The sequence below is a fragment of the Acipenser ruthenus genome, chromosome 4 (assembly GCF_902713425.1).
Source record: "Acipenser ruthenus chromosome 4, fAciRut3.2 maternal haplotype, whole genome shotgun sequence".
In the NCBI taxonomy this organism is placed as follows: domain Eukaryota; kingdom Metazoa; phylum Chordata; class Actinopteri; order Acipenseriformes; family Acipenseridae; genus Acipenser; species Acipenser ruthenus.
The window spans coordinates 58146179-58171868 of record NC_081192.1 but is presented as its reverse complement, the minus strand read 5'-3'; the positions used below and the strand labels follow the sequence as shown (position 1 = coordinate 58171868).

At 37.8% G+C, this 25690-nt stretch overlaps 1 protein-coding gene across 3 annotated transcripts in view; it reads right to left on the bottom strand.

Moving 5' to 3' along the window:
• The window catches only part of efr3a (EFR3 homolog A (S. cerevisiae)), a 268889-nt gene that overhangs the window by 38310 nt on the left and 204889 nt on the right, over positions 1 to 25690 (bottom strand). For all 3 annotated transcript variants that reach the window (XM_033998812.3, XM_033998811.3, XM_033998813.3), the window contains exons 12-17: positions 19803 to 19917; positions 9922 to 9973; positions 8087 to 8259; positions 7247 to 7322; positions 5219 to 5380; positions 3335 to 3466 (exon numbers count right to left, since the gene is read on the bottom strand). In XM_033998812.3, the coding sequence (XP_033854703.1) occupies positions 3335 to 3466; positions 5219 to 5380; positions 7247 to 7322; positions 8087 to 8259; positions 9922 to 9973; positions 19803 to 19917 (710 nt within the window). The remainder of the gene's footprint in view (positions 1 to 3334; positions 3467 to 5218; positions 5381 to 7246; positions 7323 to 8086; positions 8260 to 9921; positions 9974 to 19802; positions 19918 to 25690) is intronic.

Sequence of the window (25690 nt, the reverse complement as noted above, 5' to 3'; positions counted from 1 at the left end):
GTATTTCAGGCAGAAACGTAGACAAAAAGTAGACCACTTTTTTTAAAAAAAAAATCCCTGGCATTGTGGTTTCTGCACAATAAACACATTGGCACATTACTGTGATTTACTTATGCCTTTTTTTTTTTTTTTTTTTTTTTTTTAGATGTACACGCAAGAGAAAATGAAAATGTAACTTAAATAAACTTCAAAAAAATGTAGAAAAGGAGACATTGTACAAAGAAAAAAACATCTAACTGTTTTGGTTTTCGTTTACTCCAGTCCTCATAACAGAAAATAGGATCACAACAAAACAAAACACGGATCACTATGCTTAACATGTACCTTGCAAGTTGGACCAGTATTTGGAAAGCGTGAAGCACACCTGCATCCCCTGATTCACTTGCCATTTTAGAGAATTCTGGCAAGGTGGTAAATCGGTGCAAGGCAAAACGCGCTGTGATAATTATTTTTAATATTTATCAACTATGTGCAGCAGTGTTCATCTGAATATTCAGAGGGTTTCTCCGCCGCACAAAGAAAATTATAATTACTCCATGCCGATGTCTTCTCTTGTTGATCAACTAATGAGCACTGACACACAGAGAAATAGGCAGAGATATGTTACGCATGCCAAAATAAAATCAGACCAGAATGAAAGCTCAGCTTTGTAACACTAGTACTTTTAACCATTTTAGAATTTTAATATACTTTTAATAATCATTTTATTGACTAACGCTTTCTTGCTGAGAACGGAAATTGTTCTATACATGTAATGTATGCGATCAGAAATGGATTGAACCAGATGTTTATGCTCATTAATTCAACATAATGTTAGGTTATTATCATATCCCTGGTTCCCTGAAATAGAAATATAACCATTACTGAATGGGTATTTATCTCCTAAAGACCCAAAAACATGAATAAGGTAAGATATTTCAAAGCTAGGGGTCCCCCGAGTGTCTCATCCAGTTAAAGCGCTGCCACTGGGAGCGCAGGATGAGTCATACAGCTTAGACGGCACCAGTTAGTGTCCGGGCTGTGCAAAGAGGCCAGACTTTGCTGGGGACTTCGAAGGGGACGTCACATTGGCTCTGATGCTCTTGGGGGGGGGATGGGAAACCGACAGGGATTGGTTCTCTTCATTGCGCAACAGCGAACCCTACTGGCCAGACACCGAGCACATTCAGAGTGGATAAAAAAAGCATGGCTGATCTCTGTTATCTGGGATCACAATTTTGGCTCACACACCCTCAGAATATCTGTGCTGTGTGGGGACTCGCTGCGGTGAGGAGAAAAAAAAAAAATTGAACATTCCAAATTGGGGGAAAATAAATAAAAATAATAATTGGTCCACCAGTTCGCAGTTACCGCGGGTAGCACTGAGCAGGAATGCCCACCTGTGCATGCATGGGCTGGGGTGTCGGTTCAGATTACATGGGTTACAAGTATTGTTACACTGTTAAACTCAGCACAGTTTGGAAAAGGAAGAAGAGAGCAGAGCTGACATTACCAACTGTACAGAGCTAATAGCTATGGGAAAGTATTAACCTATTATGGGAAAGTATTGACCTATTATCTGTTACTCTGTATTAGGGCTAGTTCATATACTCTAGTAGCAGTAAATTTCTCTTTATAATTGTACCTGTACGTTAACAATAAAACATGTTACTGTGATTTGGAATTGTTTGTCGTGCCTGGAGCGTCTACTCTCAGCGTCTCAATAGATATTAAAGAAATACTGGCTTGGTTTTCTTACAGCTAATCAACATGCAGTGATTATAGTGATGTTAATGCTGGCCAATAGCAGCTAACAGAAACAGAAGCAGTATGAGGACTCAAATGAAAGCAGCATGGACTGCACTGAACGAAAGCTGTACTTCGGTGTTGATTAAAGGTTGATTAAGAGAGGAGATACTGGGGGGCTGCTTTGGCCGCACAAAATCCCACTGGTGGCTGCATTTGAGAAACGTTACACTAGTGGACTGTGCGTTGTGGAATGCATGCGTGTTGGATGAAAAGCAGATCAATTAAGTCCTGGTACCCAGTACTGGCATTAAAATAAGTTCCTGCAAAATTTCCCCTGCCTATAATTAAACAAAGGTCTGCATACATTGTTTGTAGTGGACTTATGCCAGACAGGCTTTAATGACGATAATAATAATAATAATAATAATAATAATAATAATAATAATAATAATAATAATAATAATAATAATCACAAACCAGTAGGCCTATAGATTGTCTGTCATTCACAGTTCTGTAACATTGGATCACTATGACTTGGATCATCACTGAAAAACTCTGATGCAGAACCTGCTGTTCTGCATTGGTATCACAAAACCACTGGCTACCGTCACTTGGCATATATTTTAACAAACAAAAAATTTCGGAAGCGGTAGTAATTACAAAATGAATTAAATATGAGGGTACTGTCACAAATGTAAATTGCAACTAATGTTGATCATTTTGGACAGACTTAAAACAAGTATATTCCTATATTTTATGTAGGAGGCTGTGTGGTACAGTGGTTAAAGAAAAGGGCTTGTAACCAGGAGGTCCCCGGTTCAAATCCCACCTCAGCCACTGACTCATTGTGTGACCCTGAGCAAGTCACTTAACCTCCTTGTGCTCCGTCTTTCGGGTGAGATGTAATTGTAAGTGACTCTGCAGCTGATGCATAGTTCACACACCCTAGTCTCTGTAAGTCGCCTTAGATAAAGGCGTCTGCTAAATAAACAAATAATAATAAATAATAATATGCACACTTTTAGGTACTAATTTCTGACATTTGTTAAAAAAATAAAAATCAACAACAACAAAAAATGAATGAAACCTGCTGAACAATGTTATGTTAACCTATTGAATTACATACCGTTTTGTAGTTATTCATATATTTATCAAAAAACTGACAAAAATGGAAAGATTTGACATTTCAAAATCTAACATGAAATACTGTACTATTATTATGGCTTCCGGTAGACTTTTGCAATATAATTTTGTAGTTTCTTTGATTACATGATGTTAAATAAAAGATCTAAATTATGTTCATAAAGTTTTTTTGGTTTTTTTTGCAGCTGATGCATAGTTCACACACCCTAGTCTCTGTAAGTCGCCTTAGATAAAGGCATCTGCTAAATAAATAAATAATAATAATAATTCAAATACAGAATTTGAACAATGCCCAAAAATTTGTAAGATCACTGCACATTTTTTAGCAAGCTCTCCGACTGTTTTTTTTTTTTTTTTAATATTAAAAGTTTCACATCTAAAACTTCAACCCACTCCCTGTCCCCAAAATAATACAAATTTGAATCTTGAAGTTGGCATTAGTGGTATTAAGTCTTATACCTACCTTGTTTACATGTTGGCAGAAAGGAGGATTGGCAATCATCTGACTTAGGAAATTCAAATAAGCAGCCACCAGGGCCATAGTACCACACCGATTAAACATAGTCAGGTTTTCCTCATTGCTAATGGCCATATCCTGAAATGAATTGAAGAGTAAAAAAAGAACAGGGATTTGCTACTGTACATACAACAGCTTTTATACATGGAAACTGATGCTTTAAACAAAGACTAGTAAAAAAAGAAAAACATAAAATACAGTTCATATAAAGTTGAATTTCCCAATTGTCCTGACCCAACGATTTGATTTGACTTAAGGGGCTTTACAAGGATTATTATTTGGTAAACCATCCTCATGAGTTGATGACACTTTGTCTACATACTTTATTCAAAGCCAACCAATAAAACCTTGACAAAGTAATTTATCTCAATGGATACTGAATTGTAATGATCATAATATTTTCTTATTTTATTCTGATTTATTTAGGGTCCTTATGTGTTGTAAGTTGATTAGTAGGCAACAGGGAGATAAGAGAGGAAAAGAAAGGGATGGAGGAAATGAAATGACAAATGAAAGAAAGATGGTAGTCATTTGTGCTGAGACAAGGCTGAAAGTAAAACAAGTTGCTTGCTGATGTAATTCCCACTGCTAGGATAATGATGGCTCTGGATCAGTCAATGGGATAAAAACAACATTCTGTATCTTCACAGGAAGCCATGTATTTAAAAAAAATAGCATCTGAAGTCCCTAGGGGGCATATAAATAATAATAATAATTACTACCCCCCTACAATTACAAGAAATAAATGGCCTCTGCTTTCCTTGTTTACTTGTCACTTGGTATTACTTGCCAACACCTGCTCCTTGATTCTATTACCAGGAAATAAAATGCACACCTGTGTCTCAACCCCAAGGACAGCTGGCATACTAGAGTGTACCCATTAAACTGTCCACCAAAAACAATACCTGTGGTAAGAAATAACATTTCTTACTGCTGTATTGCTTTCATATACAAGGGGCAGGGTGTGGCAGGTGGGGAGGCTAATGATTACACTTTCTGGTGTACCAGCTTTATTTAGAGAAACGTCTTAATTAAAAAGTTACCAGATTGTGATTACTGAAAGAGAAAGTGATACAAAGTAAATCTAAACAAGAAGAACAGAGAAGTTAAGATACAGAAAAGGTCACTGCACACCAGGTCCAATCTCATTTGTTCTGTTGTGCGTCAAGTTCATTGCAGAACAGAGGTGTTATCGTGCTCATACTTTTAGAACAAACATGACTGAAGTTGTATCTTTGAGTTGCTCAGCGATAAAGAAGACTGTCATTAGTCACTGTCATTTTTAATGCAAGTAAAATCAGATTTTAACGCATCACTCTCGTATGACAATTACAGACTTGGTGTGCAATGTTCAATAGGAAATGAACATGTTTGTTAAGCTAATTATTGTACATAACAGCATACATTAAATTGGCCTTAACTCTGATATTTCATACCCAGAATAAGTTACTCTTCAAGACAAATCTATTGTTAAATATAATGTTTTTCTTCTACATAGGTTTAAAAATATAAAAAATGCAACATTTACTTCTCTAGAACAAGTGTAAAACAGACATTTAAAAACAAGTTGACAAAGGTATCAGTGATCTGCGGGATAGCTCACTTTCCCATGGCTATAGATGCCAGGCATTATTGTTGGCCAACCTCTGTATGATGAATTGCAGTTTGATATTGATACTAGCTACTTCCAGTTTGCTATCGGCCACTCCCAGTTTGCTATTGATACTGGCTACTTCCAGTTTGCTATTGATACTGGCAACTTCCAGTCTAGCTAGCTATTAGTGGTTGAACAACACTGACCTCTGACCCGTCCCTGTTTTCCAACATTACCTGCAAAGCAATTGCCAGACGAATCAGGTCTATAACCACTTCTTCATTGGCCAGTTCTATAGTAAGGATAGCCAGGGCAGTGTAGAGTAATTCAAAGTTCTTGTGAACATTATCTTCTTCTTTGCAACTCAAGTAGATGTGTCTGTACAGCTGCTGCCCATGCTACAAAAAAGGGAAAATGGCATCAAATTGCAACTCATTTGTGGCAGTGAAAAATTTAAACTGTTTGAATAAAACAAGCCACTGTTCTGGAGAACCATCTCTGCTCATGTATGTGTTGTTATATTTGGAGACATATTTATTAACAGTTTAAGTGTGAAATTGCTGGAAATTAATTATCTCAGGTTGGCAAAATGTAAATGTTCTTTAAAAGATGCAAAGACCATTCAGTGCTTCCACTGCTAATGAATACAATTACACTGCATTAATTATCTGTGTACAGGCCTGAATGGTTAATTAGATGAAAGGACAAAGGTCTGTAAGATGTGGATTTTGCCTACAAGAAATAGACAAAAAAGAAATATAGTCACTTGTAGTGTGGTGTCTGCAATCTCAAATCTGCAATATGTAGGAGCACTAAAACTAGCAGCTTTTTCACAATGATGCTTAATGTCCGTATTTTAAACATGAGCTGTACAGTTTCAGCCACATACACTGACTTAATTACTTTATATGTGTAGTGCAATGTTCATTTTAATCTATCAGGGAAAGTACGTCTGTTGCCTGTAAATAGTGTAGGTTAGTATTCTCTGGTGTAAACACCTTGCTTTTGCATTTTTAAGATTCAACAACAGAAAGTACTTAAATTGTCTACAATATATATTTTTACTAGCAACTTTTACAAGCAGAGAACCTAGAAATACGTAACATTTACAGTATCTAAAATCTGGGGAGAGGCAAGACAAAAATTTCTGATAACATGGATCTGCATTTGTTCTACTGGTTTAAAAGGGTCATGCAATGACATTTTACAGAGGTTACTCGTTATTCGGAATTGCTTTTTAGGTGGTATTCAATAAATCAATTCATTAACGTGTTGATTTCAAAACAAGAAAATCTGTTCTTCCCTCAGGTTCAAATTCAGTAGCAATCAACTTCTGCATTGAGTGTTTTAAAAGCTGATTGAAAGATTATTTTCCTCTCATCCAGGGCACTGACTTTTTTTTCTGCTGTACTGGTGTACCAAGGCTGTAAACTGTCTTACAGGTTCTAATTAAATGTATCTTTGGTTGATCAACATCTGAAAAAAAAAATAAAACCCACAGAAACAGAAATTAACCTGTTAAGAAGCTTCCCAAATCAGAAACTTTCTACTTCTAATGACACAGGTCCACATACCAGGGCTCCAATGTCAATGCCAATGTCCCTGGTTAAAATCCTGGCTCACTCACTGATTCACTATGTGACCTTGAGCAAGTCACTTAACCTTGTGCTCCATCTTTCAGGTAAGACGTTGTAAGTGACTCTGCAGCTGACGCATAGTTCACACACCCTAGTCTGTAAGTCACCTTGGATAAAGGCATCTGCTAAATAAACAAATAATCCCAACACTACCAATTGTCCTTGTAGTCTTTCCAAACCAATTAAGATGAAATTCCCCCAAGCTCTCTTTATATCCCATAACTCTTTGCATGCAGCATGACGGAAGTCTCCATAGAGAATCAGCGCAGTTGAGTATCTTGGTAATATAGAATATCTTTGGTACTTCTAAAGACCTTAGCAAAAGGGCAACTCGAAGGTATACCCAATGTTTTACTATACAAAATGCAACTTGCAACATTGGCTCATCAGTGGTGTATATTAAACATTAGCTGGCATTATTAAACATATGCAGTAAATAGCATTCTGTTAAATTAATTGATTAATCGTTTGTAGATCAGATAATCGACTCGATCAATAGAAAATGTCAAGATTAAAACCCCTAGTTCTGCCATGATGACCACCATCACTGATACCACACTGAATACCTCATTCAGCAGTTTTCTCTAGACTTGATTGAGGGAAGTATATATTTATAATTTGGCTTACCTTTTTCATGAAGTTAACATCTTGTTTGGAAATCTTCTCTCTCTTTATTTTAAGGGCTGAAACATCTGGGATGATCCTAAATCAAATGGGGGGGACACGACATTTTAATCAAATGCACAGCTGTCACTATCAACCGATTTCTGAAAATTATAAAAGCACAACTTGTCAAATCAATCAAATAAAAATAATACAATAACAACTGGCTTCTGCAGAAAGAAAACCATTGTACAGCTTGACAGTGTGTGTATTTCCACAGGGTGCAGCATCTATTGGAAAGGCATCCGTTCTAAAGACATATTTTAGATAACGGACAAAACATTAAATGTGTAATGATCATAGCATTAAAAATGTGTCCTTAGTATGACTATTTATAATCATTCTGAATCATGTAAAACCCAATGCTGCAAGTCTGATGTAAGTACCATACTTATGTTTCTCTTCCCATTCACTTCCTTTGCACAGTATAGCCTCACACGGTTGAAATTCCCTGAGGAAGTTTTAGATAAAGGGGCACCAGCTTGCCACAGTATCGCTAAGAGTCAAACAGGCATGCCATGCTACAACTTGCAGGAGAGATGGTTATGCATTACATGTCCATGCTCTTTGATATAACAGATATTTTTAACATTAGTATTAACCCTCATTCTTGTCAATGGAGTCATTGATAAGAGCAGATCCGGAGATTCCACTGTGACAGTGAAAACACGAAGATTCCACAAATACAAGAGTGACTGATAAATCAATAGCATTTGTTTTAGTAAGTACACATTAATTTAAATTACATTTTTAAAAACTAACTGCAAGCAATCCGTTTCTTTAGACAAAGTCATGGAACATTACCTTATGCCCCTCAGTTTTGCCCTGTTGTCATGACGATCAATTAGATTGTGAAGAATCTCCAGCACTAACTGTCGAAGTTCATTGTCCTCCATCAGGGAAATGGAAAGCAAAGGTTCAAGGAATGGGGCAGGAAGGGCCGCAGCTATGGTTTTTGCCTTGTAACCTGAAGTAACCTGTTGTAGCCAAAATATATTTAAATATTGTAATTTAGTGTTATTATTTCTAAATATGCATACAGATTGTATGAACCACTCACAACAGATTGCTAATGTAAAGTGTTGACACAATTCTAATCATTACTTTCAAATACAATCTTATTTTTCATAGAAAAGGGTAACAATTGTAACTCGCTTTTCTAGACTGTTGTTAAAGAAGCCATCAGTCTATCAGTTTTAAAAATAAAAAAATGTATTTATTTCTTTAAATCAATGCCTCTTTACTTGTGTTACTTGTTTGTATTTGTCATCAGTACCAACAGAACTTGGTTAAGAAAGCTGACCTAACCTAAGGACTACCTCTGAGCTTCTTAAACAGCTTTACGACACAGCTTGCTTATAACAAGTTGAATTCTTGGATTTTGATAATATGATAATAAATGTTCTAGTTTTTTTTTTTTTTTACTACTAAGTTGCCGCTGGTTGAGCGTAGATGGGGGGGACATGCAGCCCACGGGTGTCAGGTTGCACATACCTGCATTAGAAGCTGTTTTAAGAATTTAAGATACCTTGATTGAGGATGGGAAGGCAGCTTACAACTATGGGTTTAATCTCAATAGAGGAGGATAAAAATCAACAGAAACTTTAGATCTTGGCAATAACAATTACTTACTTCCATTTTGTACTTTAGAGTAAGGAGAATGGCATTTTAACTGCTTAGATTTATTAAGCTTTGACACTAAGCGTCTGCTGTTCATTAGATTGCTTTCAAATGTGCCTGTAGTGCAATGACCTCATCAGTAGCCAAGAAAAGTTAAAATTAGACTTTTCAACATTTACAGTAATGGAAAAGAAGATTACTGATTAAAGCTATCTCCTTGATAACTTTTAAAAGAGGTCCGTTTCAGATATTTGATGCAAGTACAGATAATAATGTGTCATTTCAAGTTGCAGTATAGTAGTATAACATCAGAGGAATGGTGTCTCTATACTATACTGGGGTGTTTTTGTGAACAGAGGGAATTACTTCACTGATAGAATGGTGTATATATAAAACCAAATAGATAAGTGAAACATTTAGCAATGGTTGTTGTAAAATTAATTTATAGTGAAGCACATATTGTTAATGCTTTCAGTAATAAGGCATTTAAAATACTAATGTGGGCACAAAATTGTTAATTTTTATTGAATGACAACAATAAATCAAAGATGACACAGGCTGTGTACAAAATGGGAATACACTATCTCAAAATGTGCGGTCTGTATCATTGTTATGCCCAGAGGTTAAAAATATGGCACAGTTAAATTTTAGTACTAAAATAAATTTTTTAAAAAATGGTATAATAATTTCAATGACATGCAGTGTTTATCCAGCAAATATAAAGTCACTCACTGCCTCACGGAGACATGTAGCATAGAAAGTGCAAAACAACAGAACAAAAAGTTGACTGCCTCTGCACAGCTGGCTTTAAAATTTGTGTTTTAATTCATACTGTATACTAATAAGATGTAGCCCTTCAACTACTACCAATCATATTACAGTCAAGAAAGCAATGTGGCAGCAGACTTTTTTTAACTGGAGTAATTTTGTTCTATCGGATTCAACCTCTCAGACCTTAAGACTTTGATTGTACACTGTAACTAGCCTGAATCAAAATGATATAAATAGTATGTACTTGCCATTATCAGTGAACGGAACAGCATGACCTGAATACGTTTGGTTCCAAGATCCCTGCAGAAAAAAAATATATTGTACAGTACATTAGTTTAACCGGTGATCACAAGTACAAGCTTACCAGAAATCATCCTAAATCGTCCAAAATGTTTAGAAACTCAAAAACAAATTAACAAAATATTAACTGTAGTGAACTATTCACAGGATAAACTTCAGGGATGACTCTGCAATCAAAATGCATTTCACTAAAGCCCGAAGGCCAATAGAGATAGTAATCTCGTTTTAAATCTCGCAAGCGGAGTTTCCAATAGAAATGTAGGAGGAATGTGCTGTCACTCAGTAGTGGTTTTAAAGTAGGAAGGCGGGACATTGCCCAGCTGTGCTGGGAAATGTAGTTTTTCTTTTTGTAGTAGGTTTTATTTTTTAATGGGAAAGGGGTGGTCAACGTGAATTGATTAACCATTTCCACTGTTTTTCCAGGTGGTTTCCGGTTTTTTATTGGCTATACACCAATTAATTTTTTTTTTTTTTGTATCAGGATTTTTTTTTTTTGTAATCGTATTGGTTAAAACTGAAAATCAGAAGCCCTATGTATATGCCATGATTATTAAGTGCAGCATTACTGGAGAGCATACTAAACTGCTTTACATAACCAAGAATGCTTACCGACCCAAAATAAAAATAAAAAAGTCGGTATTTATACAATCATTTCTGATCCTAGTTCCTGAGAGTTGTGGCTACACTGCGTTTACAGTTTTTAGGTAGGAGATTACTAAATTACACTTATGGAGACATTTCTAAAGAAAAATGAATTTGAATACATTTTAAAACTTATTTTTTACATTCAAACTAGGTAATCGTAAGGTATATTTCATCATAGAGTGAAAACGGTATTCTCTTAATAATCTTCAGATTCTCAGCTGTTTAGAAAGGTATAATACAGTATACTTTCGGTGGATTTTTTCCTGATACGTATGCCGAAAGTTATGTTATGCCAGTCAGACCTCAAACAGGTAAAATGTTCGAAGTGGGTTAACAGTGGGTCAAATTACCTTGCGGAGTCTACAATCATAATCGTGTAAAACATGACTTCATTAGTCTCTTTCAGTTGGAATAATCTGCAAATGACCCAATGAAAAAGGCTTAAAAGTCTTATTAAACTACTTTTATTTTAGAATTATATGTAGTGGAGCTTGAGGCTTTTGTACATACAACTTTTTACTCCAGATCCTCATTAGCACATTTTTGGGAATAAAACATAAATAAAAATGACTTCTCTAAAACAAGTAAGAAACAACTTGAGATTAGTTATGAGCGACTAAAAAAATGAAGCTGTTTAGGCACTGTCTTCCTTGCACTAAAAATAAAAGCAATTAAGAGTAAATGGTTTTAAGAATATAAGACACTGTATTGTATATTGTTCATTTCACATTGTAATTATTTTAATAAAATGTACTTGTGTGAATGGGGACTATTCCATGTCAAGTGTGCAAAAGTGGTGGCCGAAGGTTGAACACTTGACATTTATTATTATTATTTATGAATTATTTATTTCTTAGCAGAATGACAATTTGCTTTGGAAACACTGTAAAGGGAGCAACGATAATAAGAACGTTGACTGGCATTTTACACATAAGTATTTTTAAGTATGGGAAAAATAACAATTATGCTACTGACATGCAGTACTTCTCCAGCCACAATGCACACAATTAGAGTTATCAGTAAGATTGTAATAAAAATATTACAACCCCTCTCACAATTTGTTGACATTCATATACATCCTTTGGTAACAATGTTGTCGTCATATCAAAGAAACTCCACTGACTTTTTGACAAAATGAAATAAAGTAAACTGTACTTATAACTTTGATGGTATGTATAGATGTGAATAGTTTATATACTAGCATTCAGCCATCAGAGGGTTTAGAAAGCTTAAGACTATTCCTATCTAGAAATGCCAAAATTGAAGTACCTGTAGATTGTCTTATTTAACTTACCTAGTTTGTTCTTCATAAGAATGATTTCTATCAGAATATTATATACAGATACATGGTACTGCTATGGGAACCAATAACCAATATGGCTCCCTCTTATGCCAGTTTATTCATGGGCAAGTTGGAGGAGTATAATATCTGTACGAGTACTATGTATCAGCAGAATGTATTGTTATGGATGAGACATATTGACGATATATTCTTTCTATAGTAAGGGACTGCACTTCTTGAGTTTTTGGAATTTCTAAATAATATAAGTTTGCATGGATGTCAAGTTTCAAGGTTTACCAGTGAAACTCGCAGGTTTTCCCAATTTTGAGAGTCTCACGGCCGTGCAATGGATTCTCATGTTTTTTCATAAGTTTGTTATTGTTTGCGAGGCTGTGAAACCCTTTATAGATGATACAGCAGTAAATCCAATACAACTGTCCAAGCGTATTATTTCATTTTGGGGGTGGGGGGGGGGGGTGTCACCATGAAGAGGTGTACATTACCATTCTATATTCCTGTAGCTGCTACGCAAACTCCCCCCTTACTCCAAAGATAGAATTGCCTTGCCTCAAACTGACGGTTTTGTCTGCGCAAGCCTTCTATGTTTCTGTTATTATTATTATTTGTTTATTTAGCAGACGCCTTTATCCAAGGCGACTTACAGAGACTAGGGTGTGTGAACTATGCATCAGCTGCAGAGTCACTTACAATTACATCTCACCCGAAAGACGGAGCACAAGGAGGTTAAGTGACTTGCTCAGGGTCACACAATGAGTCAGTGGCTGAGGTGGGATTTGAACCGGGGACCTCCTGGTTACAAGCCCTTTGCTTTAACCACTGGACCGTACAGCCTTCTGTACACAACACGTCATTACTCGGACAGTGTCGAAGGAGAGGCTGTCAGACTGTCACTGTCTCGTTCATGCAGAAATTACCACAGAAATAGAACAGAAATGGACATCAATGAGAATTTAATTATTAAAGTCAAAAAATATAATGCTCTTTGTGATGCCAGTGTCAGTGGTTATAAAGACAATAAAAAGAAAGACGCCATATGGTAATAACACAACAATTGGAAATTGATGGTATGTCTATCTCTCTTTATTTCACCTTAATTTTATTCAAAGTGACGGGGAGAACCACACACTGGTTTCGTGTTTCTGTGAAATGACGCTTATTTGTTTTAATAATGTTGACCAATAATAATAATAATAATAATAATAATAATAATCACATTCACACACTAACTGAAGATTTTATTAAAACGGAAAATCAATAAAAAAAGTATATTAAACTAATTCTCAGTATTTACAAAGACATATGCGTAGATGTATTCTTTTTGAATAATTTACATTTTAAACCAGATCACATATAAACATTCTCTGTTAAATGTCATTTTTTTTAGTATGTGGTGTACCCAGACTATTTCTTTGTCTTATTTATTTTATTTCGTCTCAACAAAAGGAGCAAAAGCAGACAGTATTTTCTTTTCATGACTAGCTACAGTTTTTTTTTTTTTTATGTACTGGTGCTGTATTTGTGTCGTTTGCTTTGCTCCTGGTGTGTAGGTCAGTGGCGTAGCTGTCAGCCATGTGCAAATATCACATCTAGGTTATTTTTTTTTTTTTTTTATCAATACCCAAGGTTTTTCAGCAGGGGTCTCACTGGTATGAACACTTGGGGTTGACATGTCTGAGTTTGATGCTACTAGTAGCAATTCAAAAATAGAGTTCTTAGATCTGTCTCTTGGAAGGGAGGATAACTGGTTTCACAAACATACTCATCGTAAGGTTTGCCATATTCTCAATTTGTAAGAATAAAAATAATTGTATAAGACCCTATAGAATGGGAAAAAACAAATGAAAATAATGGTTGACTGTTTTTTGTATAACTGTGGTGAGGTCATACAAAGTATGGAAAAAGTACTTGCATTAAAACAGAGAAGATCTTCTCAATGAAACTACAAAGTTGAACAAAACCATTGAAATAACATGTCACAACTTATGCAAGAGCTTTCGTTAGATTCAATGAAGAAGATGACTTGCGCTGCTTTCTCCCTGCTAGATACATTATTAAATACTTATCCTTGGAAATGAAAATGATTTATTAAATGCATTAATTGATACTATCTATGCAATGATTTATTAAATGTATTCATTTACACTGTCTATACATATTTTTGGAGTATATACAGACATTAATATTCTGGAATAATGTTGAAAATTGAATCAAATTACATTTTAAATAAGGTAACATTGAAATGTGTGATTATAAATTAAAAGTAAATATAAGTATGCATGTTTTCAACTATTTGTATTGTATTTTAAGAGCATTGTTTGCACCTAATATGACAAATATTATATATGAATTGCTAATTGTCAATGATTGTGTCATTAATTACGTAATTGAGGTCAGGTGTTAATGAATTTAACGGTATGGGCTATGTCTAGTCACTAAAGCCTGATAAAAGGCCATCTGGCTGAAGCGTTGTTTTTTTTTTTAGCTTTATTTAAATACTAAATAATAAAGAATGGGAATTTGATCTATGATTTAGTGTTATGGTGTTGCACCAGTATTTTCATTGATTGTGATCATTGTTGGGATATTTGGGAAACTGATCCTAGTAATGGAAATAATAGTATTATAAAATAGTCGGTGTGCAATATTAGTTACATGATCCAGGCTTCCTGTGAAGGTCACCAATGTGAAAGAGAGGTGATGGGAAAAGTAATACTAGCATAAGTACAAGAATGCAAGAAAATGTATCAAGTTTCATTGGCATTGTTGTTCTTCAATAAAAGTTCATTATAATGCAACTTATCTGAAGCAGCAGAGAGGAGCAGCAACTGGCTGTGGTTGAGACGGAAAGATTCTGGCTGGGGATCTCAAGCACAATAGAAAGAAAGAAACACTGATGTACAGGCAAGTAAGCTGGGCTGAGTTGAGTGGGGGACGGAGGGGGGTGATTCTGGGACGCAAGAATCACCGTCGAGCCCTCTTGAGGTGTCGTGGGCTTGTCGATGAAACACCGAGGATGGAAGGTGCCCACTTGAAGACCCCAGAGATGTACCCTACTTAGCTCAATCCAGACGGTTGTCATGCTGATGCGCTGGGGAGACCGCACTGTGGTTGATCCCCGGAGTCAGCATCGCAGCCGTTGTGTGTGCTCATGCGGTAGGGAGGCAAAATAAGCTGATCACTGGAGCCAGCATTATACTTCAGCCATCAACACCTGACAGAAGGATATCTACATCATCATATGGAAGGAAGCGCAAATGGATGGAGACACCTATGGATCACATTAGTTTACTGTAAAGCTACGTCTTAGTTGGTGCTTATCTTGGCGAGAGCCGAGTTCAAATCAGCATGAAGTTTTAACATCTACTCTCGTGTAATGGAAATCATGAAGATCTGGATACGTCCAGTGACTGCTGTGAATAGTGTAGCTGGCAACAAGGGAAAGACCTTGTGACAGCCTGGAGAGACAGCTGACAGGAGGAAAGAGACCCCATTGGGGATGGCAAGGGTTAGCTACCCTTGTCGGCAGTATCCAGCTCTGTGTTTACAGGATGCTGGAGACACCCGCCCAAGGCTTCTAAGAAATTAAAGAGAAAAATACCCCTAGAGTTTGCGAGAGCGGGGGCGGAAGATGACTCGACATTGGACAACACGGTTAACGACTTAGGAATGGAAACAGATATGAGTATGGAGAGTACTTCACAAAAAACTAGTTCAAGATCTGCAGTTAGCAAAGACATGGAACTCCAGGTTTGTGTCTGCGGCTAGAGCAAGGCGACAACGATCAGGGGTTTGAAGATTCATCAAGGGAGAATGAAATGCTTGAGGGAGAAGGGACAAGGGCCTCGCATTGATCAGTACTTCTTAAGAAGTCAGTCAAGTCAGTCAAATGAAATCCAGCGACAGAAAGCAAACCACAGTTCACAGGATATCAGCACCCCTGTCATAGACATGATGAGGACTTGCATGGAGACAGTTAGTGATGAAGCTAATGATCCTTGTGAACCCGGTCAGACAAACCAGCATAAGAGAGAAAAGAACCTCAACGGACACAAGCCTGGAGTTAAATGGCCAAGAGCTTGTGAGAAAACTGTATGGGACACAGTAAACATAGATCTCTGCTTTGCATTGGAAAGGTTAAGTGGAACAGTTGAAAAGAAGCTGGATAAATTTGGGGACTTCATCTACGCATATGGAAGCGAGAGGTTTGGAGTTGAAAAAAGGAAGGAAAAAGTACAAACTATTCCTGGAAAGTCTAGATGGCAGCAGGAGATTGAATGCTTAGTTAGAAAAGATAAGCTTGCAACATTGCGCAGAAACCAGAGCGCCTACGGAAACGCTACAAAAAGAAGGAGCATGCGAGAACTAACTTTTATAAAGACCCATTCAAATTTGTAAAGAAGTTATTCACCAGTGAGAAGAATGGCACACTAACAGCATCTAAGTTTGAGCTGGAGAGATATTTGGAGGATGCACATACAGATTCAAAAAGGCAGGAGCCTATGTCAATTCCTTCAGACATCCCACCTATCAATCCACCAGAATACCAAATGGAGGACTGTGCACCTAAGTGGAAAGAAGTAGAGCAAGCTGTGAAAAAAGCAAGGGCTTCATCGTCACCAGGGCCTAATGGAGTTCCGTACAGAGTGTACAAGAGTGCTTCAGGAGTTCTACGAATCCTGTGGAAATTGATGAAAGTGGCATGGGAAAGACAGGTTGTACCAAGAGCATGGCGCCGAGCAGCTGGAGTCTTTATACCTAAAGAAAAAGATTCTACAAGCATCAGTCAGTTTCGCCCTATTTCACTATTAAACGTAGAAGGCAACATTGTCTTCAGCATTATTGCTCAGAGATTGTCAACTTACCTATTAAAGAACTGCTTCATTGACACTTCAATACAAAAAGCGGGCATTCCAAGTTTCCCAGGATGCTTAGAACACATCAATGTGATCTGGCAACAAATTCAATCAGATAAAAAGGAGAGGAAGGAGCTCCATGTGACATTCCTGGATTTGGCTAATGCATATGGTTCAGTGCCACATGAACTTCTTTGGGCAGCATTTAATTTTTTCAGTGTACCGATGACAATAACAAGTTTAGTGAAAGCCTACTTTGCAGATTTGCAATTTAGTTTTTCAACTTCAGAATTCAGCACTACATGGCAATGCCTAGAAGTTGGAATAATGGCAGGATGCACCATTTCTCCACTGGCTTTTACCATGGCAATGAAAGTAATCATTAGGCATCAAAATGGGTAGTTGGAGGAGAGCGCTTGCCTTCTGGAATGCAACTACCACCAATTTGAGCATACATGGATGACATGACAACCATGACTACAACAGTAGCCTGCACTAATCGGTTATTGGGCAAATTATCCAATAACATTGAATGGGCATGAATGCAATTCAAGCCCACGAAATCAAAGAGCATCTCTATAATTAAAGATAAAGTAGTAGATAAAACGTTCTTCATTAACGGTGAGGCAATACCAACAGTGTCTGAGAAGCCAGTGAAGAGTCTTGGTGGATGGTACAACGGGGATCTAAAGGACACACTTCGTGTGGGAGAAATTAGACAACAAGCAGTGGAAGGGTTGAAGAGCATAGACAGCAGCGCTTTACCAGACAAACTAAAACTCTGGTGTTTTCAGTTTGGTCTACTGCCGAGGTTGCTGTGGCCACTGACTGTGTATGAGGTTTCTTTGACAACAGTAGAGAAGCTGGAAGCCTTAATCAGTTCATACATCAGGAAATGGTTGGGAGTTCCATGCTGCCTCAGTAGAGTGGGACTTCATGGTAAAGGAATACTGCAGCTACCAGCATCCGCTCTAACCGAGGAGTTTAAGTGCGCCAAGGTCAGACTGGAAATGACATTAGTAGAGTCACGCGACAAATGCGTAAGGGAGGCAGCACCTGTGCTGAAAACTGGAAGAAAGTGGGCGGCAAAAAAGTGGGTGGAGGATGCAAAGGCTGCCTCCACCCACTTTTCAGCATGGAAGAGGGGGTCTTGGTCTCAGTTCAGCTCCTCCTACATGGCACAAGGCAGCCCCAGCTCAACGGAGGAAGATGGTAGTCAACGAGGTACAAAAGCAGGAGGAGAGGATGAGGTGTATAAAGGCCATTTCCCAGGCCAAGCAGGGAGAATGGATGAGACGGGAGAGTGTGGAACAATGCAAGATTGGCTGGCAAGACCTATGGTCAATGGAACAGAGCAGGATCAGTTTCCTCATCAGGTCAACATATGATGTTCTCCCATCACCACATAACCTAAACCTCTGGGTAGGAGAGGATCCCTCATGTCCTTTGTGATCATCACCTGCAACATTAAAGCACATTTTGACAGGATGTAAGGTGGCTCTTAGCCAAGGTCGGTTTACTTGGCGCCATGACCAGGTGCTGCAATGTTTGGCCTTAGCATTGGAAGACAAGCGTAACATGACCAATAAGTTGCCACCTGTTCCATCAAAACATTACACACAAAAGACAACATTCCTCCGTCCAGGAGAGCAACCACCAAGAAAAGGTGTTAAAACCAATCCTCGCCCAGGACAACTGGAAGCTGCTAGAGACTGGAAAATGCTGGCAGATGTTGGTCAACGGCTATTTTTCCACCTGAGATTGCCACCACTAACCTTCGACCAGATATTGTCTTGTGGTCTGGATCAGCACGACTTGTTCATCTGGTAGAGTTAACAGTACCATGGGAGGATGCTGTAGATGAGGCGTATGAGAGGAAGAAACTGCGGTATGCTCAACTAGCCACTGAAGCGGAACAGCGAGGATGGAGAGTCCGGGTTTACCCAGTGGAGGTGGGTTGTCAAGGATTTGTGGCACACTCTACAACCCGGTTTCTCAGAGACGTTGGATTCAGTGGCCAAGAGTTGTGTCGCACAGTGAAGAACTTATCTGAAGCAGCAGAGAGGAGCAGCAACTGGCTGTGGTTGAGACAGAAAGATTCTGGCTGGGGATCTCAAGCACAATAGAAAGAAAGAAACGCTGATGTACAAGTAAGTAAGCTGGGCTGAGTTGAGTGGGGGACGGAGGGGGGTGATTCTGGGACGCAAGAATCACCGTCGAGCCCACTTGAGGTGTCGTGGGCTAGTCGACGAAACACCGAGGATGGAAGGTGCCCACTTGAAGACCCCAGAGATGTACCGTACTTAGCTCAATCCAGACGGTTGTCATGCTGATGCGCTGGAGAGGCCGCACTGTGGTTGATCCCCAGAGCCAACATCGCAGCCGTTGTTTGTACTGATGCGCTAGGGAGGCAATAAGCTGATCCCTGGAGCCAGCATTACACTTCAGCCATCAACACCTGACAGAAGGATATCTACATCATCATATGGAAGGAAGCGCAAATGGATGGAGACACCTATGGATCACATTAGTTTACTGTACAGCTACGTCTTAGTTGGTGCTTATCTTGGTGAGAGCCGAGTTCAAATCAGCATGAAGTTTTAACATATACTCTCGTGTAAAGGAAATCATAAATCAACATATACAAAAATATACAAAGGCAATCTTGCAGCGACTAAGTCTCATTCAATAGGACTGACAGTTATAGGAGTTAACGTTCAAGTTCTGACTAGGCACCATAAATGCTCAAAAAGTTTGGTACCTTGTCTCATGACATTTGTATGCTCATTGTAAGACACTTACTTTAAAAACTTCAGATAACTTGCACTTGTGAACTGTGTTCTACATGCATTGTCTTGTTGTGTTAACTATATTTTCTACCTCTTGTGTCCCCTGAGTGCCCAGTGGAGGATGAAGAAATCCAGAAACAGGCATGTTGAGCTGCAGATCTAAGAGAATGTATTGCTAGAAAATACTGGGTAACTTCGATCGCTCATGTTGCCATGTCTGGATAGCTGTTACAACTTACCCAATATTGGAGGTATCCAGTGTGTGACAAGGTGATCCAAAAACAGGGACCTTCCCCATGATAAACATCATGACCTCAGAGCGCTGGTAGTCAGGGAGGTTCCCACCAAAGAAGCCTAAATAAAAAGGCAAAAGGTATGTGTGTTTTTGTTGGTTCACTCTTTTGTAATTCTGTCCCTAGGGAAAAAAACATGCACAGGTGTTGCCATAGGTTATCATTATTACATGTGAGCAAAAAGAAAAAAACTAATCTAAAACAGCTGCTTTATTTTAACATCAGACAGCTATCTCCAGTTTGGTACTTTGTTTCATGCTTATGACTAATGTCATCATTCAACAACATTTTACCATTATCTTTCCAATGTATTTCTTTCATACAAAAAGATATGCTGTACAGAGAAATACATAACAACAATCTTTACATTTTTTAAATATAAAAATCTTTATATGACCACGATCAGTGGGTTTAGTGGATTCCCCCCACTAATGCCGATGTAGGCAAAGTACAAATAAAGCAAAGCAACACAAAGATTACAAGCTAATTTGATTATAGTTGTGGCTTGCCTATAAAATACCTGTATACAGTGCAGTAACTTGGATATTAGGGGCCCTAAATTGTATTATGTGTGGGGTTCTATGCTGTGCAATATATTGTCTTTAAAAGTTAAAGGTATACTTTACTGTACATCATCTACATTTTCCCAGTATTAAAAAAGCATACAAATAAAAAACAACTAAGTTGATGATGTGATTGTGAAACAGAAGACAGACAAAAAAGTTCACAATCCAAATGGGTTTTATTTTTATAATCCTGGTCTGGTGACCACAAAGAATAATCCCGAAATAGTAAGACACAGTTTGTAAATAATAAACACAGTAGAACACACACAAAGACACACGTTCACAAGTCCAGAGTGATTGTTAGTGTGCTCGTGGTGATTTACAATTTATTCGTGATTAAAAGTGCAGCATTGTCCGGGTTTAGGGCTGGCCTGTAGCGACAGCTCAGGATCGTGTTAGCCGTCAAATAATAACAAACAAGTAGATTTTTAGACATGACAAAACAAACAAAACACTCACAATATTTTACAGCACTACCTCCAGTTCCGCTTAACCATAATAAAATCACTTTGCTACGTCCCCTTTTGTACCGTCAGTCACGCTCCTTTGGTTAGCAAGTGCAACCGTTTCTCCACCAATCCGCGGTTCACATCGCTTCCTTTCCGGGTCGATGACTTTCTAGATGACTTCTACCTAACCCTGGTAATTAATTGTCAGGCCCTCCAGTCCAGGGCACTCTGGACTGTATTTCCCTTTACACAGTACCCTCACAGGTCAGGATGGAGATTTATAACCAAGATTAATTCTTTCTCTGTCACAATAACTTATAAGCTGGCAGAGGGGGCATTCTCATTGCCAAACAAGTGTTCTAACCTGCAAATATGTCACCATTAAGGATGGGCATTTCTGTATTTCTTTTAATAATCGAATACACATCATATACTCAATGATTAAATGATTACACTATTATACTTCACATCAACATGCCACTGGCTAAAAATAATGCTACATAATACCAAAATTGAACATAAAAAAAATGGATGGCCTGACATTCTCCTGTAGAACTCTCTGATACAGAGCAGAATTCATGGTTCCTTCAATGATGGCAAGGTGTCCAGGTCCTGATGCAGCAAAGCATCCCCAAACCATGACACTACCACCACCATGCTTAACTGTTGGCATAAGGTTCTTACTGTGGAATGCAGTGTTTGGTTTTCGCCAGACATAACGGGGCCCATGTCGGCCAAAAAGTTCCACTTTTGACTCATCTGTCCATAGAACAGTGTTCCAGAACTCTTGAGGATCATCCAGGTGCTTTTTGGCAAACTTGAGACGAGCATTCATGTTCTTCTTAGTGAGCAATAGTTTCCGCCTTGCTACTCTGCCATGAATCCCATTTTTGCCCAGTGTCTTTCTGATGATGGAGTCATGAACACTGACCTTAGCCGAGGCGAGAGAGGCTTGCAGATCCCTGGATGTTGTTCTAGGGTTCTTTGTGACTTCCTGGACGATTTTACGCCTTGCTCTTGGAGAGATTTTGGCAGGACGGCCACTCCTGGGAAGATTCACTACTGTCCCAAACTTTCTCCATTTGGACAATATGACTCTGACTGTGGTTCAGTGGAGCCCCAGAGCCTTAGAAATAGCTTTGTAACCCTTTCCAGACTGATAGGCATCAACAACTTTTTTCTGGAGGTCTTGAGGAATTTATTTTGTTCGTGGCATGATGTGCCTCTAGAACCTGTGTGCTGACAACTTCACTCTGATGGTAAGGGCCAAAGTTAGTCAGATTTATATTGGGCAGGGCTGGCCCAAATCAGGCCTGGTTGTTAACCAAAGTACTCAAACAGTTGACCCTAATTATCCCTTTAATTGGGTTGAGTTAACTAGGGGGGGCAATAACTTTTCACACCTGAAGATTGCATGTTTGATTACCTTGCACACCAAACAAATGAAAGAATCACCAAACTTTTGTGTCATTTTTTTCTCTCAGACTCCCTCTATATACCACTACAACCCACAAAAAAATCTGACGAAATACAATGTGAAAAATGTGCAAAAATGCAGAAAATCAGACAGGGGGTAAATACTTTTTCACTGCACTGTAAATGTTTACATTTAGTAACATCATATTAAATACGGTGCATACCTCCTGGTCCTGGTATACATTCTGTTACATGAAGCCTTAGAAATAATGTAGTACAGAGCAGATGTTATGTGTTTTGTTTTTGTTGGTTTTTTTTAAATGTATTTAACACTGTCCTTTCAACTATTGTAGGGTGGTCAAACAAAGTTTTACATTTCAACAAACAAAATCCAAAATAGATTATTACATTTTGTTTTTAACTAATTTAAACATATCTGAAATCAAAATGCCTGAAACATTAGTTTTAATCATATAAACATTGGTTTTAACGCAGCAAATTCAGCTACTTTTTCTGCTCGGTGGCCAGCTTGGATTTGAGTTAAGCCTTTTACTTACTTGAGCCTTCATAATTTAAAACAAAATCTAATATGTATACAAAAAGATCAACACTTTACCAATACAATGTTCTTCTATGCAAGCCTCCCAAAAACACACCTCTCACTGTTAGCAGACTTGCAAGAGCAGCATGGCACAGGCACAGCAGTTCTGCCAGTGCCCATTGCTAAGGCCCTGTGAAAATCGCTGACATTTTCTTTAAAATTCATGGCAGTGTCATGGGTAAAGTATTATATTTCACGGAATGTGCACGGAAATATGTTATAAATTACGTGTACAGATTATTATAATTTTTTAAACAGCGAATATACAGATAAATGCACTGACATCAAAATTAACATCAAAGTTATTCAAGCACTTTACAATAGCTTGTTAAACTTGGTGTTGTAATTAACAGCCTGTAGGTAAAGTGTATCTGCAAGGACGGCTTTCAGTTCTAGTACGTCAGATGCATGTTCACCATTTAGGTCTTGCAAAACAAATACAATGTGTAACCCATACTGATCTTGTGCATCAGTCGACTCGTCAGTGTGACCACTGACAAGCAACCAGACTGTTTTACCAATTCCATAATCTCCTGCTTGTGATACTCGGCAACTTTAGTATTCATGTCTCGGCTGGGCTGATGAAGGAATCGCTCCACCATTTGCTACACTCTGTCTGAAGAATTTCCGTAACTTTTGGCTGTCCAATTTTTCAAACAGGATACTTGTGCAAACAAACGCCTCTATCAGGTCAAAATTTAATAAGTGGACTTTTGGAATATGAAAGTCACCGTTTTTTGCTTCTTTGCAAGTAAAGCAGTCGCAGTACTGCTCTGGATTTCCACCTTTCTCTTTTGGTGAATACTTGCTGTCAACAGATGAGTTTCAGTAGTGATCTACAGTAACGTTGCAGGACATACAGAAGAGCTTACCTCCATCGCTGTGTAAACTCCTGCTGGATATTGCTTTACGTGTTCTGCTGCAGACACATTTTTTCTTGTTTACAGTGTGTAGTATTTTAATTTTCCGCTTAGATTGCATATACTCACATGACAATCACTGCACAGCACTGTGTGCATGGCGAATATTACACGCAGGCACATATCAGAGCTGTACAGTTTCGTTAATGTGATTTTTTTGGTATGAAATACAAATAATTATGAATTTATTTTTATTTCTTAAGAACATTGTAAAAATCACGGTATTGAGCTAATTTCACGATTTCCACGCAGCCCGTGAAACGCAATTTTCACAGGGCCCTACTCACTGCAGGTATATATATATTTATGCCTATGTGTCACTTTTAAAGGCATGGGTTTGTTTACTATATATCAAAACACAATTATTTATTGCCTGTAATTTATATACTTCTATATTTAATTTAATTTTTGTAAGTCGCTTTGGATAAAGGCATCTGCTAAATAATAATAATAATAATAATAATAATAATAATAATAATAATAATAATAATAATAATAATAATAGTCTCGGTTTCCTGTCAATCAAGCAGCGAACACGCATCCCCATCACTCATCATTCGTAACGCATTGTATAAAGTCTCCTGTTACAGCAAATGGACCGAACAAAATAACCATTTTGCGACTTGAAAATGACCAAATTTGAAAAGACCGAAATGAAATGTTTTTTCGGTGTTTGAGTAAATTATTTTGCTCAAATTGCGAAGTGTAAAATACAGACTCAGAAAAGATCAAAGCAGAAGACTAAAACATCTGCATCAGTCTTTGTATAAAGCGGTTTAAATAAATTGCGAATTGCAGTATTTTCAAAATGTCCACAGGAACTGTCAATGCATTAACAAAGGTAAGGCGTCTCCTAATAAACAAATATTAACAATACTACACAAAGACTGAAGAAACTGTCTTAGTTTTTATGTTTTGTTGTGTTTGTTCATTTCGCAATGCGTAAATAGCTTGGATAAGGACCGATGCAGCTTTCATTCCCCCCCCCCCCCACCCCCCCGATTCTCTCTTTGTTGGTGTGTCATTTTCCACGTCACAGTTTGTTTAAATCGATTTACACAAACAACAATGTTGCTTTCTATTTTTCTCCAATTTGCTCTTTGATTGTTTGTCATTTTCCAATTCACAAATTGTTTAAATCGCTTCATGCAAAGACCGATGCAGATGTTTTTGTCTTCTGTTTTGATCTTTTTTTAGTCTGTATTTTACACTTTGCAATTTGAGAAAAATAATTTACTCAAACACTGAAAAAACATTTCATTTTCAAATTTGGTCATATTCAAATCGCGAAATGGTTATTTTGTTCAGTCAATGTCAGAAATCTCTGATTGAGTGTAACACACACACACATATATATACACACACAGTGGTTTGAAGAAGTATAGAAGTATTCACCCCCCTGCAAAGTTTTCACATTTTGTTGATTTACAAATAATGTATGCACAGTTTTGCAAACACACTTTTTTATTCAAAGCTGTAGTGGTTAAACTGAACACTGTTATATGAGGAGAAGGTTAAATGTCAGCAAAATTTGCAAAGAAAATGTACAAAATGAAATTTACTGGTTGCGTAAGTATTCAGCCCCTAGTCAGTACTTGGTAGAGAAGCACCTTTTGCAGCAATTACTTGTCTTTTTGGATAGGTCTCTACTAGCTTTGCACAGTAGGATGGTGAAATTTTTGCCCATTCTTCACGGGAAAATTGCTCCAGTTCTGATAAGTTTGTTGGGGATCGTCGATGGACTGCAATCTTCAAGTCTCGCCATATATTTTCGATTGGATTCAAGTCAGGAGTTTGACTGGGCCACTCAAGAACATTAATTCTCTTCTTGTTCAACCACTCCAGTGTGGCTTTGGCTTTGTGCTTCGGTCATTGTCCTGCT